Source organism: Xiphophorus couchianus, chromosome 2 (assembly GCF_001444195.1).
Source record: "Xiphophorus couchianus chromosome 2, X_couchianus-1.0, whole genome shotgun sequence".
Lineage (NCBI taxonomy): Eukaryota > Metazoa > Chordata > Actinopteri > Cyprinodontiformes > Poeciliidae > Xiphophorus > Xiphophorus couchianus.
Window position 1 is genome coordinate 18536111 of NC_040229.1, and position 21237 is coordinate 18557347.

The window sequence follows — 21237 nt, forward strand, 5'->3', positions numbered from 1 at the left end:
AATCGAGACAAAAGTAATTTTAATTAAAACAACAACAACAAAAACAAAAAACAATTCAACAGAAATACCAAGGAAAAAACTGTAATATTGAATTTTCCTAATCTCTATATTTTATATCACATTTTATTTGTCTAGCAATTAATAATATTTAGTTATTGCAGTTTGATATATTTGCATTGTTTACTTAGGTAAAAACTTTGAGTGGGTCCCTCTTATTCTTTTACTTATATTAACTTTTTTGATGTAACAGAAAGAAGAAACAAAACACATGATCTTTAATCAACTTGTTTGTTTTTCTACTATATTTCTAAATATAAATACTTAAGATAAATTTGAACAACAAAAATAATTTCAAATAATATTAATAAAAAAATAAACCCAAAGGAAAGACCTTTTGAAATTTATTGTAAAAGGTAATAAACAACTGCAATTTCTGGTGAGGAATAAATTATGGCATCCCAGATTTTCTCCAACTTACAAGTAGTTGTATCACATCACGTACACATGACTGGATCATTACTCAACATTTTCTAGGATGTTTTCCCCCCAACTAAACCCCAAACATTCATTTTGGTGTGCTGCAGTGAAACTAAACACCAGGGTTAAACACAAAGATCAGTCTGAGGCCTGTGAACATGGCTTAATCTGACCATGCAAGGAAGTTCACCATGAAAACAGAAGTCAGTTTCATAGAGTCTGAAAATGTTGCGATGGGATGTTTTGCAGAGACTCACTGTTGATATGAAAGTGCATGTGTTTACAATTGACAAGAGACTCGACATGTTTAACTTTCTTGAAGTGTGCAAGGTGGAAACATTTGGTGTCAGAGACAGCATGAAGGCCAGAGTGATGTTTGCCACAGATAAGGTAGACCAGGATTTCTCTAATAATGTTTTTGGACAGATTACTCTAAAACTGAATTATTTGGATACCAAAGCAGGTGGCGCCAGTTTGGCCTAAAAAAACATTTGACATTCAATGAAAAGAACCTCATTCCAGCTGTGGAACATAGAGGTGGAAGTGTCATGGTTTGGGGATGCTTTGTTGCAGTAAGACCTGGACCACTCATCATCAAAAAATCTACTTAAAACTTTTTTTGTGTCAAACAGTTCTTAAGAAAAATGTGAGAAAATTAGTAAAAAAAAAATTTTTTAAAGTAAAAAAAAAATGCAGATGTAACTGAACTGCAACCTGCAGCAAAACAACTCAGAACTTACCAGTAAAACCAAAAGTGTATGTCTTTATACTTTTGAAATGTTAAGAGTTGACTTGAAACAGGCTTTACATGATACCACCTCAAAAACCTGACAGAACGCGAGTAGTAGACCGATTTTCTTCTGGCTCATCTCAAAGACCAAGTTAGTCTTATTTATATATTTTCTGGAAAACTTTTCCTCAGGAAGAAATGTCAATAACATGAATGTACAAGAATTATTTATATGCATTAACCTGTATGACTGAGAAACAATATGCATATTCAACACACTTTGTAGTTTTTTTGTTGTTTCATCTCTGCAGGAATTTAAAGCCACATTCCTACAGCCTGATTTCTGGGTGAGTCACTATTTAGCCTTCCTATAGACTCAAGGGACCTGAACGTTGTCTGATGTGAGGCTGCTGTGTTAACCTTTGACCCCAGACTGTCTGGACGGAGAGTCAAGGTCAAGGGGAAGTGGGTGTGGTGGTTTTGGGGGTTAGACGAGAGTATGGGGATGGGCGTGAACAGAATCTGATGGGGTGGAAAGGGCTCTCTGTCTGGGAGAGCAGAACCCAGACGGTCCCAGACGTCTCTCGAAGGGGACACTGTGTTGTCTGCACAGCCTTGTCTGTTCCCACTCAACTCTTTGGGCCTGGAGGGGGAAACAGGCGGTGAATGTTTGGGGACTGTTGGGGTTCCAATGGGTGTATGATGAACAAACCAACAAATACTTATCATTAAACTGCAGAGACGCATGAGAATAAAGATGCAATATCTATTTTAATAATCTGATTGATTGCAAAATGCTAAATATTTACTTAAGTTCCACTTTTTTGAAGTTTACAAAATTTAATGCATATATTTTTTTGTATATTTTTTATCTTGTAAAACTGAATTTCTTTAGATCGGGGTATAATGTATTGCTGTTCTACGTCTATTAGCCTAATTTCTGTCGTCAGGTGGGATTTAGCAAAGGGATTTTGGTTTGTACAGGCCTGGCATTAATTAGCTCTGGTGTGGGTTATGAAACATCACCAAAATTATGGTTTTATTACAGTTAATTCATAATTTAACAAACAGGGGGAAGTATTTTTTTTTTACTTAAGGTCAGATTGGCTTTGATACTTTCCCCCTTAATAAATAAAATGGTTAACAGCTTTTTGCATTTACTCAGATTATCGCTGAGTGATTTTTATACTTGTGTGATATGAAACATTCAAGTAAAAAGCAACAACTGAAGCCTTTTGCAAGGAGGTAAATATGTTTCATTGCATTAAACATTACCAAGAATCTGCATTTTCATTAGTTTCATCATCCTCACTATTACATGTCTTCTCAGCACACCTGCAGCAGAGAGAGTTTATACCTTCATGCAGAAGCAGCGCCCTCTCCAGGTATAAAGCGGCTATTTCACTTGGGCACATATGACCATCCTGCAACCCCACTAAGCCTGCAGCTCCCTGTCATCAGAACTCACATTCATGGTCACACATATGAGGCCTCACAGACCACCGGCCCCACAGGGCGATCTGCAGTGGAGCGTGTAGCCACCTGTCAATCACCAAATCTCTGCCGCCTTAAGAGAGACATTTCGCCCGGGATAACGGCAGCCCGTCCCTCCCCATACATTCTGCCTCCCCTGGCAACCATTGCCGGATGACTGAGGGGCTTTGTCCCCCTCACAACAGGAGTTCGCCATTGAACCCAGAAGCCCCGTAGCAACGAGAATTAAAGGGTGTCAGAAAGGGGGCTCCTTTCTGTGAAACAGGGGTGAACGCTGTGTCCTTGTCCCCACGTCTGGGATTCATATCACAGGCCTGAATGGCATCAGCATCTCCTTTTAAAAGCCAGTGTAACGGAGCGTATGAAGGGGCTAGTGCTGAGCAGATAGGATCATGGTTAATCTGCTGTTCTTCGCTACTGTGGTCCGATAGGGACACTTAAGCAGCCTCTGTGGCATGGGGAGTTTCTAGGGATACCTGCAGTGAATGAAGCTATGGATGGAAAACAGGGATGGACAACAGGACAAGAATAGCAACTTCTCGACTTTATAATCAACATTAAACATTCAGCTAACTAAGAAAAGTTTAAGAAATACTTTTAATGATGTACCACTTACCTGTCTATAAGAGCAGACCGCAAGAGCTTTAGTTACTGTGATTTAAAGTGTTTGTACCCCTTGAATTTTGGCACACTAAGTCACAAACTATAAAAGTTGTCAGTTGTAAAGTAGAAGGAAAATAATGTTATTTCCAAAATTCTCAAAACAGTATCATGCATGACGTATATTCACGATGCCACCTCCACCACGTTTCACATTTGGGAAGATTGACTTAGTACGATGAAAAAGATAAATTTTGGTCTCATCTAAACCAAACTTTAAATGGGACTTCTTAGGGTTGTGTTTCAGTGATGGCTTTTTTTTTTACCATCCCTAAAGGCCATAGTTCCTGAACCGCTTAATGACTAGTAGTGGTTCAGCTGATAAATCTCCACACCTGAGCTGGGGATCTAGTTACCATGGGCTCTTGTTGCTTGCCTGTCAGTTTAGTGGACATGAAGCCACTTCTTTAAAAAATATATAGCAGAGTTTTATAAGAGCTTTGTAGATTCATTAGTAAAGATTATGGATGAAATCTAGATACTGTAATTGGTAAATGGAATGCATAGATTATGGAAGAAAATGCTATTTTCTATGATGTATGGGAAGTCTAGATAGGAATGTGACAACCTCACAAAAAAGTTCATAGGGTTAAACTGACTTCTCAATCACTGAAATGTTTGATATTCCTCCAAATATGGCTAAATATGGGTTTTATTTTGGAAAAGGGTTGATAGAGTACAAGTTTACCTACTTTATAACAATTACGAAATCGTACTGTGTACATAAAATGCGTACATGAACTCTGTCTTCTTGGATTTAACTGAGCATCACTTTGCAGAGAGGACTTTAAAAAGTTTTTGAATGTTTCAGATTTCTCACTGAGAAATAATCTATGGGGGACCCTTGAGCTGCATAAGATGTGAAGAGATTAGGTAAAGAGAGAAAAGAGTGAAAGCCTGAAGGGTTTATTAGCAGGTTTACAGACTCCTGGTTGCTTTCAAAGTGGCTTTTATTGCTCAGTTTATGGCGCCGTGAACGCACAGCTCTGGATACTATTTGGCTGCTGCATATTCTTGTAAAACCTCAGTGAATTCAGGGTTGTTGTAATGTTGTGTAACTGCCACACCACAAATGTAATGACCAGACAAAGGACGCAAGCAAAAGACAAAGTTGCAGTAAGATTAGTTTCCGAGTCCTAAAAGACGATGACAAAAAACAAAACAAATACCGTCCAGCGTGACCTCCCACGTTGTATTTAGATCTGAACAGCTCTGTAAATTTTGCCTTTACTTGTATGTTCTTTTACATTAATGAGCTTCATCGCGGACCCCTTGTATAGGCGCATGTTTTGTGCAGCTCCCATTCTAAGCTTCCATCCTTCACCCTTCGTTCCCAGTTCCCTCCTTCACTGAAGCTGTCAATCAAAGATCATGATTGAGTCAGTCAGTCAGTCCTCAGCAAAGAAAGAGAGGCCTCAATCCCCTTTTTATGCCCCCTTATGTCTCCAAGTATTCCAGCTCACCTTCTCCATGGCCCCTGTTCTTACTCAGTTTGTATCTTGCAGAAGACATCAGGGTCTGTTTATAAACGTCGGACTTATCATGCAATAAGGCCAGGTTGTCTAAACATAGAAGTGCAAAATGAATACATTTTCAAAATAGTTCTGAATTTGCTTTAGCAATGTTGAATTTTGGCCTTTAAGTGGTTGATGAATAAACATGAAGAGAAGTTAGGGCGGGAAATACACGAGTGGGGATGGTAGAAGAAGGCGAAGAGGCCCCGTTTTTGTGTGTATGTGACATGAGGGAAGTATAGAGGGCAACCGAGCAGCCTTTCTTCCCAGCAGGGCTGCATCGCATTTAATTGGAGCACTTGTGGCACCATTACCTCCTTTACTCAAACACGTTCCTGATGACAAAAGAAAACAGCACTAAGCCTGCCTTTGTTGGAAAGGAGACTGTATGAGGAGACGGATTCCTCGCTGCTTCTCATGTGTGGGAATCATCCACACTCTCCCACAGCGAGCTGCTGCTGCCTTCCACCAATCAAATGCCAAGGTTGGGGAGGTGGCTTGGTGAGGAGTTGATGGGGGTGAGACTGCTCAGAAATTCAGCCACCATGGGTGAATGACCGACACTGGCTAGACACCGCTAGATGTAGAGAGAAAATGTGGCATCTTCAGAAAAACTAAACGTCATGCTCTGTATCTTTGCAAATGGCCACTTTTATGATACATCTAATGTATTAATGTGAGAAACAAAACACTGAATCGTTTTCCTAATCAATGCTTTTAAAATATTTGTCTGTGTTTTGTACCATGAGTGACAATTTGCTTCCCCTTAATTAAGTAACAATGGTTTGCAGTATGTAGTTTGTTTTTAGTCACCACAGTGTCATGAGGACTGCTACCCTCTGACTTTTTGTTATTCTTTTAGTGAAATTTGTTTATAACTATTTCTTTAAACCAAAATGTAAACTTCTCTGTAAATGTTTGTTAATGAAATAAATCAGATAAATTAGACACCACACTTTTGCACTGGAAAATATTGATAATTAATTCTTAATTTATTATTAAATCAAATTAGCATTAAGAAACTTCTCAAACAGTATCACAAACATTTTACCTGTAGCTGACAAAATCATTAATTTGTCAATTGCAAACACTTTAGCCCTTTGCTTAGATTTAATTAACTAAAATGCTTGTGGAACATTATTAGTATTTCAGGCACATTTATTTTGTGTATAGGACAAAAAGGAGGGCTTCCAGACAGAGGAAATTAGTATGATACAAAATTCCCTACTTATGTCTTATAAAGCATTAATAAAGTGACAATATAATATAAATACTAAATATGAAGAAGCCCTTAAAGTCACACCATCACTTAGTTTGCAACAGTTGCAACATCAGGAACATAATAAACTTTTTTCAAATTCTGTAAGAAATGTACACGAAGAAACAGAAAAAACAATAAATGACAAATAAAAAACAAGATGTGCCTGTAAATAAAGGAAAGTGCAGAAAAACTTAGAAATCAGGAATAACTTGATTAAATTCCCAAATTGGTGTTACATGAGGTGCTAATATGCATCTTTTCAACTAAAAACTATGTTTCACTATGATAGAACACAAAAAACACTTCACATCATTAAACTTTTGAAATGAGGCAATTTGAGATAAAACCTGTAAAAATTTTAATATTTCTCATTACTATTGTTTTTTAAAGCAAATTGTCTTCTACGTATAGATCTTTTTCCTCCAATAGAGAAATAACAAAATGAAATGGGGAACAGCCAATCAATTCAGCAACCATTCAAGATCGGGTCCTGGGATATGGCTCCATGGAGAAATTTGTATCAGCACTGAAAAGAAAGCAAAGTTACATAAACAATCATGTTGAATGTTTTGCTCCAAATATGTATGAAGCATGGAAAATAACCTCTCCAAAGACATCTGACACTTAGATTACATGAATTTCAATGAGATTTGATCAAAATCCAGAGTTCATCTTTCTATAGAAGAGGAAGTAATGTTAGATTTATTATCAGTGTAAACATGAAGGCTGCTACATAAACCCAAGGTCACTTTGATGAGTCACAGACGTGAAGGTGTTCTGCAAAAACCCCCATCAACAAATAGCAGGAGAGAGAAACTTCACTTGGAATTACTGAGCAATGGATCATGTCAGCGTTTTGTAAACGAGCCCACACTGCGCGGCAGAGGCCTCTGTGCGAAGCCGCACTTTGTTCTCATAGTGTACTCCTCACATTAAAACATTGTAATCCCCATCAAGAGAAAAAGCAACGACCCACACCTTTCTCTCCTTCAAGTGGACTCTGCTGCCACCAAGAGGACAGTAAATGCAGCACGTCTTTAACTGTACAAAGTGACTGTTTTATGGGATAATCATCTTTATGACCAGATTACTTTTAGCTAATATATAGATGAATCAAATACTCACATGTCTTTGTTCCGCATGTGGTTGTTGTATTGCAGGACAGGTGGGATACTCTCCTCGTCTTCTGGCACCTGGAGACAAAGCAGCAACCGTCACAAATGCGTGGCATCAAAATCTGAGATTTTCTGCCCATTTTGTTCAGTGTTGGAAACCAGAAAAGTTTTTGTCACTGAAGTATAGCAGGAATTATTCCGGGTGATTTGGTTTATGTAAACAAAACTAAAAGAACTGCATTTTTTTAAATGGGTATGAGGATAAAGGAATATAAATATGAATCCATGCCACACTGCAATTAAAATAGAACATTTTAAAAAATCAGATACCGTTTCCTTTCACTTCACAATTATTTGCTTGTCTGTGCTGTTTGGCCACATTGCATCCCAATAAAATACATTAAAGTTTGTGTTTGCAATGTAACAAAATGTAAAAATAAATAAATAAATAAATTAATTAATTAATTAATTAATTAATTAAAGTACATAGAGTACTTATGCAATGCATTATGTTAAATTTGGTATTCCTATACTGGGTGCGATCATTTTATTTGGATCAAAATTATGAGTCCCTTTATTTGACTATTTTCTCTTTATTAAAATTCTTTAAAAAAGTATAAACTCCCTGCCTCTTACCTCCCAGTAAGTCTCATCATCAAAGCAGTTGTCGTCTGCAGGATCTCCCCAGATGGGTAATCTCAAGATGGCGCCTAGAATGACAAATAAAAGACAAAGTTATAATGTAAAAATGTACAGTTTGCAAAGTGAAGCCATTGTGTTGCTACACAGGAAGATCCCAATCATTGTTTTTAAAGTTATTCATTCCCTACCTACTATCATGCCTCCTCCTATACCGAAGATGAGAGCCACACAGAGGCCTCCGGCCTGGTGACCTCCCTGCGTTGTGGGCTCCATCTTCTCAAAAGCCCCTTCGAAGTCAAAAGTCTTCACCAACCTTTAATTGAAAACAAGACTTTTAATTTTCCTCTAAATTTGCAACAACAACAAAAAAAAGACATTCACAGCAGTGTAACCTTCAATTTAAATTGAATTAGGTTTCTGTTAATCTGTTGTTTTGTTTTCTCCTTGCTAGACAAGAAAATTTACCCTTCATGTCCATAAACCGACTCTGACGCAGCTGCAGCGGTGATAGCTCCAACGATACCACCTATAACACCTGGCATGGCATGGAGATTGTGGACTCCACAGGTGTCTTGGACCTTCATGTACTTCTCCAGGAAAGGCTGATGGAGGGAAAAGAAGGTATTCACTGAGGTTATTAATATCACAAAAGACTGAGTTTATATAAAACTTTATTATGGCTGTCAAATAAAGATCTTACACTGATGTATATGTATCCAAGTGTGGAGATAACACCACAGCAGAAGCCAACGATGAGAGACCCGTAGGGCATCAGCATGAACTCAGCTGCTGTTCCTACTGCAACGCCTCCAGCAAGTGTTGAGTTCTGGACGTGAACCTGGGAAAAAGGTGAAGAACCCATTAAATTAAAGCAAAAGTATTTAATTTTAGTCCAAGGGTTTACAATAAAATATGATGTGTTGCTTTCTGCGGTCAACCAGTGAAAATGGTAAAGTGTTCAGTCATCATTCTGGGATGACTTCTCTAGCTTTTATTCTAAGAAACATAAATATATCATGCCTTCCATAATAGTTTTTAGAAATACTAACTCTTCTCTATTTTATTTATTTTTTTTATTATAGTTTTATACTATCAGATATGTTATGATTATATGTTATGTTATGATATGTTATGATTCTGCTAGGCCCTGTTGGCTCTGATTGGTTTAAAATTGTCCACAATTAGCCTAATGAATTATGCAAGAGTACGGTATATGGTTTTGATGTCATTTTGTGATAGTTTGGTTTGTTTTATAAGAGAAAATATTAAACTTTTTGTGTTTGCTAGGGTTTTTTTAAATTTGCTTTTTCTTACCATATCTAGTTTTCCGTGTTTCTGGAAGAGGCTTGACATAGCCACTGTGGTGAGCACAGTTGAGGCCAAAGCCAGGTAAGTGTTGATGACCGCTCTGTGCTGCCCATCACCATGATCTGTGATTGCTGAGTTGAAGCTGGGCCAGAACATCCACAAGAAGAGGGTACCTGTAAAAAAAAAAGAAGGCAAAGTAATATGAGTGGACAAAGTAGAATAAGAACACAAATAGAAAAAAAAAATCTGTGTAACACAATCTTTTGTGCTAAACCCAGCTTACCAATCGTAGCAAAGACATCTGAATGATACACGGAGCCTTGTAAGCGTGAGCTCTGGTCCAGGTTAGGCCGATAGAGCATCCATGAAATGGAAAGTCCATAGTAAGCTCCAAAAGTGTGGATCACCATGGAGCCCCCAGCATCCCTGGCCTTAAGGAAGAAAAAGTAGTTTGAGGTTTACAAAAACTGCATTCATGATTATTTTTCATTAGGCAATAAAAGGAGATTACAACACAAAACCTTAGATTTGGATTTCTTTGTTTATAGTGCCTTCACAATAAACACATTCAAATGTGTATAATGATGAAATTCATGAAAGGGAGAGAAAAAATATATGGTAATGTCTACAGTTTGCCACAGCAGGAAACAGCAAACATGTTGAAGAAAGTGCTTTGCTCTGCTCAGACCAAAATATTACTTTTTGTCCTTTCAAAAAACACTATGTGTGATGACAACTAACATCTTTCATCATCCTCTAAATATCATTCCTGTTCTGGTTCAGAACCTCATAGAGTGTATAAAGGACTCCAAAGTCTTGGTGCAAACTTACTAGCTTAGATCAAATCACGCTAAATTGCAATAATTGCATTATGGGCAACGCTTAAAAGCAGATTTTTTTAGAGGCTTTCTATCTATTCTGATAGAATATGAGTTACTTTGGAACATGGGCAAAAAATTCAGTCTGCAGATGTGCAAAACTGTAAGGGTCATTCACCTGAAAGACTTGTAATGCAGCGACCACTGTTTCCACATAGTTCTGGGAGTAAAATGCAAATCCTAGTCACAGTTTTCATATTTTTATAGGTAAAGGAACAATTAAAAACATATTTTATTTTACTCTCCTCTTTCAAATAAATCCTGTTAACTACACATCTGTTGTATTTTCTAAGTGATATATCAGGTTGTAGATGGGTGAACATAATCATTGCTTTGTTTACAGTAAAAGAACAGATGTAATTAAAATCATTAGCAGTGTGTATGAACTGCAGCATTTATAAGGTGCAAATGTATTATGCCATCAAATTATTATCAGTATGAAATAATAGTTTTACCCCCTTGTCATAAAGTTACTGTCAGTGTCTAATAATAATTTTACCCCCAATACTTTCTCCCCTTTATATGATATCTTGGAAAAACTGCTTTGATTATATCTCTCCTTTTGAGAGCATGGCTATGAAGACTCAAGCCTGATTTTGTTTGCATGTTGATGGTGGCGGACAGCCAAAACCGTAAAGAGAGAGAAAAAAAGTTAGCTTACATGGATGAGATTCAAGATGATGTATTCCTCTACAGCAAAAAGTGTTATTCCAAACAGAGTCAAAACCATCAGCTGGACCGGGCTGACCTTTCCCAGCAGAGCTCCATATGCGATCAGGCAGCCAGCTACGCAGAAATCTGCATTGATAAGGCTGAGGAGAGAAAATAAAGAAAACAAACAAGGCAACAGGAAATCAGCAGCAAGCTCACAGTGTCTGTGATGGACTGTTAATCTTCAGCAAATGTCCACACTGAAACTCATAAACCATTTTTTTTTTTAAGCCCTGAAGTATAAGGAATCAAATTTCCGTTATTGTTTCTGAGAGTAAGGCGGAAAACACACGTCTCACTTTGTTTGGCACAAAGTGAGGTGGTGGCTCTTCAGCCATATTGTCATTACTCAGCAGTGCAAGTTTTTGTTTGCCTTAGAGCCACAAACAGATCATCTAAAGAGACAGGAAGTATTTTCCTGGGAATCCGCCAGTTAAACTGGTTCCTCCACCCTCATTTCTTTCCATCTATGGAAACTATGCTGGTCAAAACATATTCCCACAGGATGTATTTCAAATAAAGACGAAAGCAAATATCAGTTTACTGGATAACCTGATTACCGGTAGGTTATTGATTTTTTTTCCACTTCAAATTCTGTAATAGCACTACTGTAAACTACAAACACTTTAGAATTAGGCAATTCTAGCTACAGTGTTTACTTTTCAATCCCAATTTTGATCTTCCCATCAGTGTAGTCCAAGGAGTGGAACCAGCCCTGCATCAGCAGCGCCCACTGGAGGCCGAAGGCGGCAATCAGGAAGTTGAAACCCACTCCACCAAAGCTGTAACGCTTCAAAAACGTCATCAGGAACCCAAACCCTACAAATATCATCACGTGTACGTCTTGGAAACCTGGAACAGAAACAAGATGGGAATGGATAAACTGAAGCAATAAAATTAAAAGGTCCTTAAACTTCATCTGAAACAGGATTTGCAACTTTCCAAGCAGAGCAGTCTGGTTTTAAAGGTAAAAAAATGGGTTGCATAAAAAAAAAAAAAAACTTAGACAAACATAGAATAAGCAGAGAAAAAACTCAAATCAGTTTTCACAAAATTTCACCATTATTTGTTTCACTTGCCTTCTTTGTTCCTGTTCTAAATCTTTTGGATTTCTTTTAACATATTTATCTGGCCAAGCAGAAGAATCACATATCTAGAGATTAGGGCAGGATTTCAGAATTTATAATGTATAAAATATGGATTTATCCTTAATCAAAATCATTGAAATTACAAACTAGTTACTCAACAGTGCAAGGTGTTAAAAATGTATACATTTCATCCTATTCACTGTAAGTCAGAACTGGAAAGATAACTATTGTCAGGTGTTCAAACAAAGAAGATTGTAACAGATATGCCCATCCCAGCAAATAAAGTCACGCATCGTCTGTGTGCTGACTAAACTTGCTGAGAAAAGGATTGCAGATGTGAACTGTACCACAGCATGACACAGCACTGAATGCAAAACATATCTCCTTGTCAGCACAGTAAAGCTTGGATAAGACATATTCCAAAACAAAATGCTAGGAGAAAATGTGTCCAAAACTGTCTCATTTGTCAAATGTGTACAGTGCTGTCTAACGGACACAAAAATAATCTCCCACCAGAGAGAAATGATTAAATAGGCATCTTATTTCTGCTTTGATACCTTGAGGGCTGCATGACTGCAGACCTGCTCATGGGGGAAGTATGAATTCAAAACAGCAGCAAGTTGTTTAACAGAAAACTGTCAGGGTTATTTGGAGATCACAGTAACATAATGACCCAGAGTTTTGAGTCCAACAAAAAGGTTGAAAATGAAAGTAAATTAGATGATTGATTAAGTGGATCAGCTATATTGGGAGAAATGGCTGAAAATAATTATTTTGGGGGTTTAAAGGGAAAGAGAAGCTGTTTTAAAAACAAACATCTTAGCTGTTTTTAAAACATATCTCATACCTATTTTCAAATATCTTGAAACTAACTCTAATTTCTTTATGATGTGCTTCATTAAAAACAAACGTTTGTGTAAGGGTCCAGTGGCTCTGAACAAATCTAAATGTCAATCTAAATTTTCAAAATGAGCTTGAAAATAGGAGAGTAGGCTAAGAAAGGACCAAAGAAGGATCTGACCCGAACTTTTTTGAAATTATATCTGAGAGAAATATCTATATTCCAGATATTCCTCTTTAGTGATGAGTATGTTCCTTTTCAAACAATTTCCCCCTCCCCACCTAAAAATTAGAGAACACTTTAAATGTTATTAAACTTTGCTTTTCCTATCTAAATGCTCCTACCAGATGTGTTTCCTAAGTGCATACAAATCCCCACATGGATGAATCTATGTTCCAGCAGAGAACCAGTTCAGACTCCACAGACAGTTTGCTTTAATAACATGCCTCCTCAATGCAGGTTGGCACAATGGCACATTAGATACGAGCGAGGTATCGTGTGAAGATGACTCAAGGACTCAAGCATCATGGTGCTTGTTTATTTTTCCATGAGCTTAAATAATGGAAACTTGTGATATAGCACATTTAATTTAAATAGATGTTGTTTTTCTTATAAACAAAAATAAAAAATCAAATTCCTACATTGATGCACCAACAAGGTAAAACCTAAAAAGAAACATTAGAAGAAAAACAAAGTTAGAAATAGAAAGATGCCATTAAGGACTGTAAGTTGAGGGGGAAAATGAAGTTGAAACATGGTGTGGTGATACAGCTGTACCTTATTTTTAGGACAAACAGCCTGAATCAAAAATATGGATGCCGGCATCTGCCAGTCACTTTTACTTGTGTCACAACGTCACCACTGCCTGACATCTCACAGCACCTGCCTTGTGAAACACTATAGTCTGCATTGAAAAGCCAAAAAAATCTCCTACTGCCTCAGTTTCTGCAGAAGAAGGGTTCTGTTTGGTTTAGAAACTGAGCTCCATGGGATTATGTTTACCCTATATAATGTCAGAATGCATCGCGGAGATAGATTTATGATAAACAGAAATTGACACCGCAAAAGTTCTGTGTAGAACGAAACAACCACACCCATAGAAAACAGTCTCAAATGCTCACTTCTGCAGAATCCAAACAAAAGTTCCACAAGGAAAATGAAACAAAGGAAAAATAGTGAGTCTGGAGATGTGAGGTAGAAAATATAAAGTCCCAGAGGAATGAAAACCCCCTGGGTGATGTGCAGGAACAGGCATCAGACCTTTGTCAGCAATTCAGAATAATATGAAAGGTCATCACAATATTACACCTGGCACTAATTTGATATTACCAATGATAAAGTAATAAATAAAAAAATATTTAATCTGTAATATGTGACAATGTAGATTTTTTTGGCTCCTGTGTTAGCAAATGATAAAATAGAAATGAAATCTCAGAAAATATTAACTTGAGTAAATAGTTAAATAAGTTTACTTACTTGGATATCTGAAGTAGAAGTCATTCTCTATGTCACTTGATATATTATTGAGTTTTTTGTGCTCAAGCCAGTGTGGGTCTGATTCTTCATCATATCGAATAAAAACCCCAAACAGAATGATCATGGCCGTTTGCCACACCACACACACTGCAGGCAAACTGAAGCGAACATTAGTATTCTTCGTGCGGTCGCACATATCCCTGAAGCTCTGGGCAGCCCCCATGTTAGCTGCTTCTCTGTTGCAAATATTTCAGGTGTCAGAGATCCTGAAAGCTTAAATGTCTCAGCTGAGCTGCTGTCTGAAAAGCCCAGAGCATCTTCAAGAAGTATCCAGTCTGAGGACACTCCCACAGTCACTCCTCCCTCCATGCATATGGAACATACCTAACTCTATACAGGGACATTTTTCTTTACTTTACTTTCTTTACTTTATATTGATTGTACAGACAAATTAGACAAGTTTGTTATCAACAGTGATGAAGCCTCAACAATTTTTTGGGATGTTTTGTCGTAAGAAAGATGGTTCATGGTTCGATATAAATGGCAAATCCCATACTTTACTCTCAACATATGAAGTGATGTGGTCAACTACATTTGAACTCCTCCCTTAATACAAACAATGATTGCATGTCAGGAAAGGTACAAAGGTATTTCTTTGTTAACAGCTGTTCACTCTTCCTGCATGTATTATTTTTTTTATTTAGCTTTTAGACAAAGAAAAAAGAAATCTCCATTGTGTACATGCTGTCCTGTAAAGCATAAATAGTGAATTATCATTTTCTGTGTTGACTGGAGAGTCATAGTGTGAAGCTGAAAAAAGAAACAGTAAATTGTAGGCTGGCAATTGAGACTTTTTTCTGTACCTTAAGAAAAAAAAAAAGTACAGTAAATTAAAATTTCAGGATCAGAGCAACTTTAATCCAAGGTCATCACAATATGACCATGACCATGCAATGCTTGCCAAAGCAGACTATTGGCTGAGGAAAACATTTTGGGACACAAAGCACCAGTGTCCCAAAAAGGTTCTTTGTCACCTTTTGCTTTTAGCATGTTGACTAAGTCTCAAAATTTAGTTTAAATAGTGTACAAAACAGAAATACAGTGTACTGTTTGTATTACAAATAAAGGGCCAGGATGAAGTATAATGGGCAGTGTCACCTTTTCAGTTAGAAAACAAATTTTGTTCTACATTTTGATTGATGACTACAACAAAACAGAGATCGATATTTAAATTTTTTGTCCTAATTTTTTCATATGCACAATGGTGCAATATGCACAATGTGTATAATGTGCATTTTGATGACATGCTGTTTTCTTTCAGATGTAACAGATTATCTCCTGACACCTAAGCAGAAGGATGAATTGCCTGAGATATTAGTTTAACTGCTTGGTCTGCAGTGTCCAATTCAGTTTTCCTACATTCAGTTTTCATGGTAACCCGCTGGTTTACTGGAAGCTGTAAATAATACATACTGTTTACTGCTAACAGACGAACACAGGGGCATCGTGATTCATTTAGCCAAATGTAAACTTACTAGTCTTGAATAAAAAGGCCACAGCAAATTTGCACACAACCATTCTCAAAAGCGAAGACAATAAATAAATAAATGAAAAATTGTTGTATTCTTCTGAAACCTGATGTCAATAATTATTTTTAAAGACACAAAATAACTATGTCTTTGTGCATTGGTGGCTTTAATACTTGACTACTTCAAGTATTAAAATAATTTAAGCTTAAGAGGTGAAAGTGGGTCAACATGTCTCTACAATGCTGTTACTGTAGAGATGGCTGAGTTATTGAAGAATGTCTGACTGCATACTAGAGAAAGGTTTAAAGCCCATAAAGCTTAGCATGACAAAATAAAGCTGAAAAATCTTTACATTAATAATAATAATAATACTTGTCTCTTTTTTTTGTAGGTATTTCTCTTACAGTTTACAGTTTTAATTTGCTATCCAATCAAAATCTGTGTGTATCTGGCTTAATTTCAGACAAGGCATCAGATCAATCAGTTGAAAAATGAATCAGATGAAAAATAAAACAACTATATAACAAAAAGAAACAGAAAAACAAACTTGTACATGCATCAATCACTTGCTATTCAATTATCCACCATTTATGAGAAACATCGCTTCTGCATATGCTAACAGTCATAATGCATTGCCTGTTAGCTGTGCTATTTCCATCATTTTATACAACTATGAGACAGAACACTGTTCACCTCATCACCAGAACATCTTTATGCCCTATAAGCAGGTTGCAGGTACTCATGCAATGAATGCCAAAGTGTCCTAAAGCTGCTCTTTCATCAACTGGTAACCAGAAATATTACAAAGAACGTATTATGTAGGTTTTCTCTGAATTAGTAGGTAACACACACACACACTATGTGATACATGTTGATGTCTGGAGGTTTGTGTAATTTCTCAAAGTGGATGTATAGTAAATCCAGTTTTGCATTACGCAACATAAAAGGGAGAGGCATGGATGTTTACACATAAGCCACAATGTACACCAAGTGTTACGTCAGAAAAATCAAACAAGTGGGACTTCGAAAAGAACCGCAGGTACAAAACATCACAAGTTTGTTCTTTTTCCAATGAAACTGCAATGGTTATGATAGATCTCCAGAGCTGCTGAGATCTAATGAGTGGAACAGACAAAGCATTGTTTAACACCCAGCTTATAGTAAATAAAGTCATTACCTAGTGACTTTTATGGAAGAATTCAAAATGTGATACTGTCAACTCCTTTAAATGATGCCAAAACAAATCTGGGAAGTATTTTTTTATTATTTTTTTTGTTGTTGAAAAATCAGTGTACCTTACAATGTCCGGCTTATTCTGATTGAACAAAGCATGTTTAAATGGGTAGTCTAAAGTAAATTCTTGGGGGATCAGATATGAAGCATAAGGATTATAGTGTTTGATTTAAAAAATATATAAGAGTAACCACAGAGTAATCAGTGGTGTAGTGATTAAAAAAAAGAAAATCCCAAATGCAAACAACCACTGAGCAAAGAAACAGCTGGCCTCTCTTATTCATCTGGATACTAAGAAGTTCAAGGCTGAGATATATATTTTTCATATTAAAGGAAAAAGATTTAAATAGTGTGAAAAATACACTGCCTCTTCAATAGATAAAGATCATGTTGAGAGCTGCCTGGCCCTCATTAAAGTGAGCAGCTATATGCTCAATGATCCTAGAAAGTCATGCTGCTGCCTAGGTGAGGTCATTCTGGCGGAAGATGTGTTTACCTGGAATGATGTGCGGCACTGATAGGTAGGTGTTCACGTGTTAACAAGAATCTGTTCAAAAATTGTACCCATAGGAGTTAGAAGCCAGAATCAACGGCAGACCAACAAGAACAGAAAGGTAAGGCATCTTACATTTGCCAAAAAACATCTAGATGATAGTTTATGAAAATATTTTGCGGACTGTTGAGACAAATGCGTAACCTTTTAGATGGTGTGGGTTAGGTTGCAACTGGAAAAAAAAACTTAACAGCACCTCAGAAAAAAATATACTGACAACCAAACATCATGATGATAGTGTGGGGCTGATCTGATGGCTATCAGAAAATCCTGAAGGAGTTTTTATTTTTTGTCAATACCAACACACTGTGAAGCTTTGGTATCTTTCCTCAAAATAGTCATAAAATGATACTATCATACCAGCCCATGTCAAGTCATAAATTTCAGATGCTACATTAATAGAAACAGTTACAGTATTTAACAGTAATGTGATTCTGCCAACAGGTCAGCAAAATGTTAAGTTGCTTAATTTCTGCCAGTCATAAACCATTTCCTAACAAATTAGCAGTTTTCAGCTTTTCTACAATGCAGTCCAGCATCAACACAACCTTTCAACATGACAACTGGTTTTCCATTTGCCTGTTTATACTGTACATTCACAGACAATTAAACATCCGGGTTTCTATTTGTTCAACTGAGTCATTTCTTCAAGTCTCATATGACTTTTGCCTGGAGTTATATGTCACAGCTACATGTAGTTTCAAATGTTAAGAAACTACATGTAGCTGAATCCTTATGCTTATTAAAACACTCTTAGTAGAACTATGAGGTTTCTAAGTCAGGATAAAGACCTTATACACAACCAGCTTCCTTAAGCTATTACTTACTGGGATAAAATAAGTCTGTAAACTAAAAGTAAATGCTCATTATTTTGGTGTCTTCAACACCAATATCCTGTTGAAGACATGAATTTTTTTCTATATTATTATTTTATAGAAATATATTGTTATTTCTAATATCTTCAAAATTAGAAATAATTCTAACATATTTTTAGAATTAATTCTTCTTTTGGGTTTATTACTTCTATTTCTTTTTAATTGGTCATGAACAACTTTACTTTTGGTAGGGTATCTATTGATTTACTGTTTATGATACAGAGCTCCTAAACATTTTTTATTTAAATTTTCAGACTTAAATGTCTTGATTTTTCTTTCAGTTTATTTATTTACTGTGAGCCTTATTGAGGGTGGAGGACCCTTTTCAATTTGTCTTGCTTATTTTCGCTTCTTGACTAACCTACATCAGTTCAGTTTCAAAATCTGTAACACTGAAGAGTTTTCAAATGAAGACCAGATAATTGTATATCCAATTCAGAGTTATTTACACACATTCAATTGTTGAAACCTTTTCTGTTAGAGACACTATTTTTGATGTTTTGACACCAAAGGGGGTTTAGGTACCTTTTAGGTTAAATCTGATATTTAAACAAAAGTGCATTTATTAATAGACTTCAGTCAGTAACCCAAAAGCAAAACCATTAGCAACTCATTAGCTGATGCTGACGTTTTGGTGTTTTACGCACTGCGTTGAATCTTTAAGTCTTTCAAGATGTATTCCAGGCATTAGTGAGTCAGTAAGTGTTTAACAAGCTGTTCTTCCAGTTTGTGAAACTCATCATCAGGCAGAAGATACTTCTGAACTATACTGATGACCTCTCTCTCAGTTGTACACTCAAAGTCCTTTTTGTTTTTAAAGGGTAAATGCCCTGCTAACTCACAGAGTGCAACGTTAAAGGCAGATTCCTCTTTGGCACCGAAGCAGGATGCTCTGGGCCAAATAGCTATACGAACACCTTTTCTTAAACAGCGCTCCTTTGCGGTCTGCATTTGGCCACTTGGTGGGCATCCTCTGGTCAGGAACAGATTATGAGCGATGTTTTCACCCACAAAAAAGTCTGTCACTTTACAGATCGTTCTTGCTGCCGTCTCCACTTCTTCGGATTCTGTATAGAGCAAAAATCCAACCGGAAAATCTTGGATGCGAAACAAATTCTTCTCGGGTATCAAAGGTTTAACTAGGCTGGATTCAATCTTCAGTTCATGGTCCAGGTAATATCCATGAAGGTGTAAGTGATTAACAGATGCAAATGCTCCAAGGCTGTTAAACCCCACACGGAAACCTGGGCTGGAGCTGAGGAGCACAGACTCGATACCGACCTGGACAGCAGCTCTTGTCAGGATCTGTGGTAAACAGAGAGACGGATCTGGAACAAGAAGACAGTGTCCAAACTCCAAAGGGCTAACATTGATCAACACAACCGTCCTGCAAGTTTGAGGCAACTGGTCATCAGGCACATCTCTTCCTCCACCTGCGTCCTTCATCATCTCAAACATAATTTCCTCTGAATTTATTTTGTTGAAGTTAAACTGGCTGGGATTAAACTCTTGCTGAATGCTCAGTATCTCCTGGGGCTTCCTCCTCTCAATTCCACGTTGAACATTGAGCTGAGCGACGTAACCATTTGACCCTGGTAGGACACGCGTTTTTAAATCCTCTAGAAGGTAGCGAAAGAGCCCTCTGTCCATCCTGTCTGTCCAACCATCTCTGATGAGCGAGTCAAGCTTGGAAGGAGGTGGACGGTTTTCTCTTTTCTGAAGCACATCTGTGACAAACTCCTCAGTGCTGTACACAAACTGAGGCAGCATGGTTGATCTGTTAGTGAGCAGAACAAATGAAATACACGATATTCAAGTGGTCAGTAGTTTCTGTTATCTTAATACTAATATTTTAAATTATGTTAAGTCAGGACGATCTTAAACTTTATATGAAATTGGTGTACTGTTGGATTTTTTTTTTTTAGCTAAACAAGCTGTTTAAGATCTTCGTTTGTTTCATTGACTGACACAAAACGAAGTTTTACGTCTTTTTTTGTTACCTTACCTTTGTGTACGGACACCAAGAGACTGCTGCATGAATACATAAACAGATTAAAGTATTTCAAAATTCAGAACTCTCTCCTATTTAAATTAAATTAAGCACATTTGATGCGGTAAGTGTAACACCAGGAAGCTGACCTAGCTACGTTTTACGCTTTCCTTTTCCGATGTTCACTTCCTGTCTTCAGAATAAAAGCTCACTGAAGGAAAATTTACTATGATTTGATTACATTTTTCAAGTCAGTGTTATATTATATCTATGTTATCAGTAATAACTAGACTTACATTAGAGAAAATAGTATAGAACTTAAACTCCTGAAACATTTTTGTTTATTGCCAGCCAATGTATTCTTTGCATTTAGTGCAGATGAGCTTTTTTTGTGGATGATTTGCAGACAAAATAAATGTTCTGCCAGAATTGGTGCTGTTAAAGCAATATTTCTTTAAAGCATTTGAGACAAGCATATTTCCATTTGAAATTTCATTATTTTTATTTCATTAAAAATAATTTTTGATTATTTTATCAGTATGTATTTTTGTGTGTGACGTCATGAAATAACTTATATGACGCTAAAATTCCACAAGGATCTATGTTTAAGCTATACTTTTTAGACTTTAAGTAATCTTCTGTTTATATGTGGAAATGATCTATTAATTAATTCCTGTTATCATGAATCCATCCATAATAATGGTTTATCATCTTATATTATTTTCAATTACTTTTAACATATTTTAACAGCACTGATGTTTTCATATTTTGTTTTCAGGGTGACTATCAAACAAGAGAACTACAATATTCAAGTGCTATTTTAGAGCTGATTCATACACTGTAGGGTTAACTAAGTCAAAAA

General features: G+C 36.7%; 2 protein-coding genes across 3 annotated transcripts; both read right to left on the reverse strand.

Moving 5' to 3' along the window:
* Positions 1-5848: 5848 nt before the first annotated feature.
* rhcgb (Rh family, C glycoprotein b) lies at positions 5849-14486 on the reverse strand. The gene is made up of 11 exons (XM_028004479.1): positions 14196-14486; positions 11450-11642; positions 10741-10891; positions 9485-9632; positions 9208-9374; positions 8594-8731; positions 8359-8495; positions 8082-8206; positions 7888-7961; positions 7262-7329; positions 5849-6662 (listed from the first exon to the last, which is right to left on the reverse strand). The coding sequence occupies exons 1-11, from the start codon at positions 14416-14418 to the stop codon at positions 6614-6616; spliced, it is 1473 nt and encodes a 490-aa protein (XP_027860280.1). The 5' UTR covers positions 14419-14486; the 3' UTR covers positions 5849-6613.
* Positions 14487-16968: 2482 nt separating this feature from the next.
* Positions 16969-20555, reverse strand: gdpgp1 (GDP-D-glucose phosphorylase 1). Of its 2 annotated transcripts, none has more exons than XM_028004485.1 (2): positions 20391-20555; positions 16969-20162 (listed from the first exon to the last, which is right to left on the reverse strand). In XM_028004485.1, exons 1-2 carry the CDS (start codon positions 20420-20422, stop codon positions 19073-19075), a joined length of 1122 nt encoding a protein of 373 aa, XP_027860286.1. In that variant the 5' UTR covers positions 20423-20555; the 3' UTR covers positions 16969-19072. The 2 variants fall into 2 exon arrangements, with proteins under 2 accessions (XP_027860286.1, XP_027860294.1); XM_028004493.1 differs by having other exon boundaries at positions 16969-20143; positions 20391-20504.
* Between the last annotated feature and the right edge of the window lie 682 nt (positions 20556-21237).

What these genes read in the sequence shown, in the direction of transcription:
- gdpgp1 (XM_028004485.1), bottom strand. Translation starts at nt 20,422, where the DNA reads ATGCAGCAGTCTCTTGGTGTCCGTACACAAAG. An exon ending in CTTGGTGTCCGTACACAAAG is followed by an intron (nt 20,163 to 20,390) that starts GTAAGGTAACAA and finishes GCTCACTAACAG; the next exon opens with ATCAACCATGCTGCCTCAGT.
- rhcgb (XM_028004479.1), bottom strand. Translation starts at nt 14,418, where the DNA reads ATGGGGGCTGCCCAGAGCTTCAGGGATATGTGCGACCGCACGAAGAAT. An exon ending in AACACGGAAAACTAGATATG is followed by an intron (nt 8,732 to 9,207) that starts GTAAGAAAAAGC and finishes CCTTTTTCCCAG; the next exon opens with GTTCACGTCCAGAACTCAAC. An exon ending in CACATGCGGAACAAAGACAT is followed by an intron (nt 6,663 to 7,261) that starts GTGAGTATTTGA and finishes CTTTCTTTTCAG; the next exon opens with TGCTGATACAAATTTCTCCA.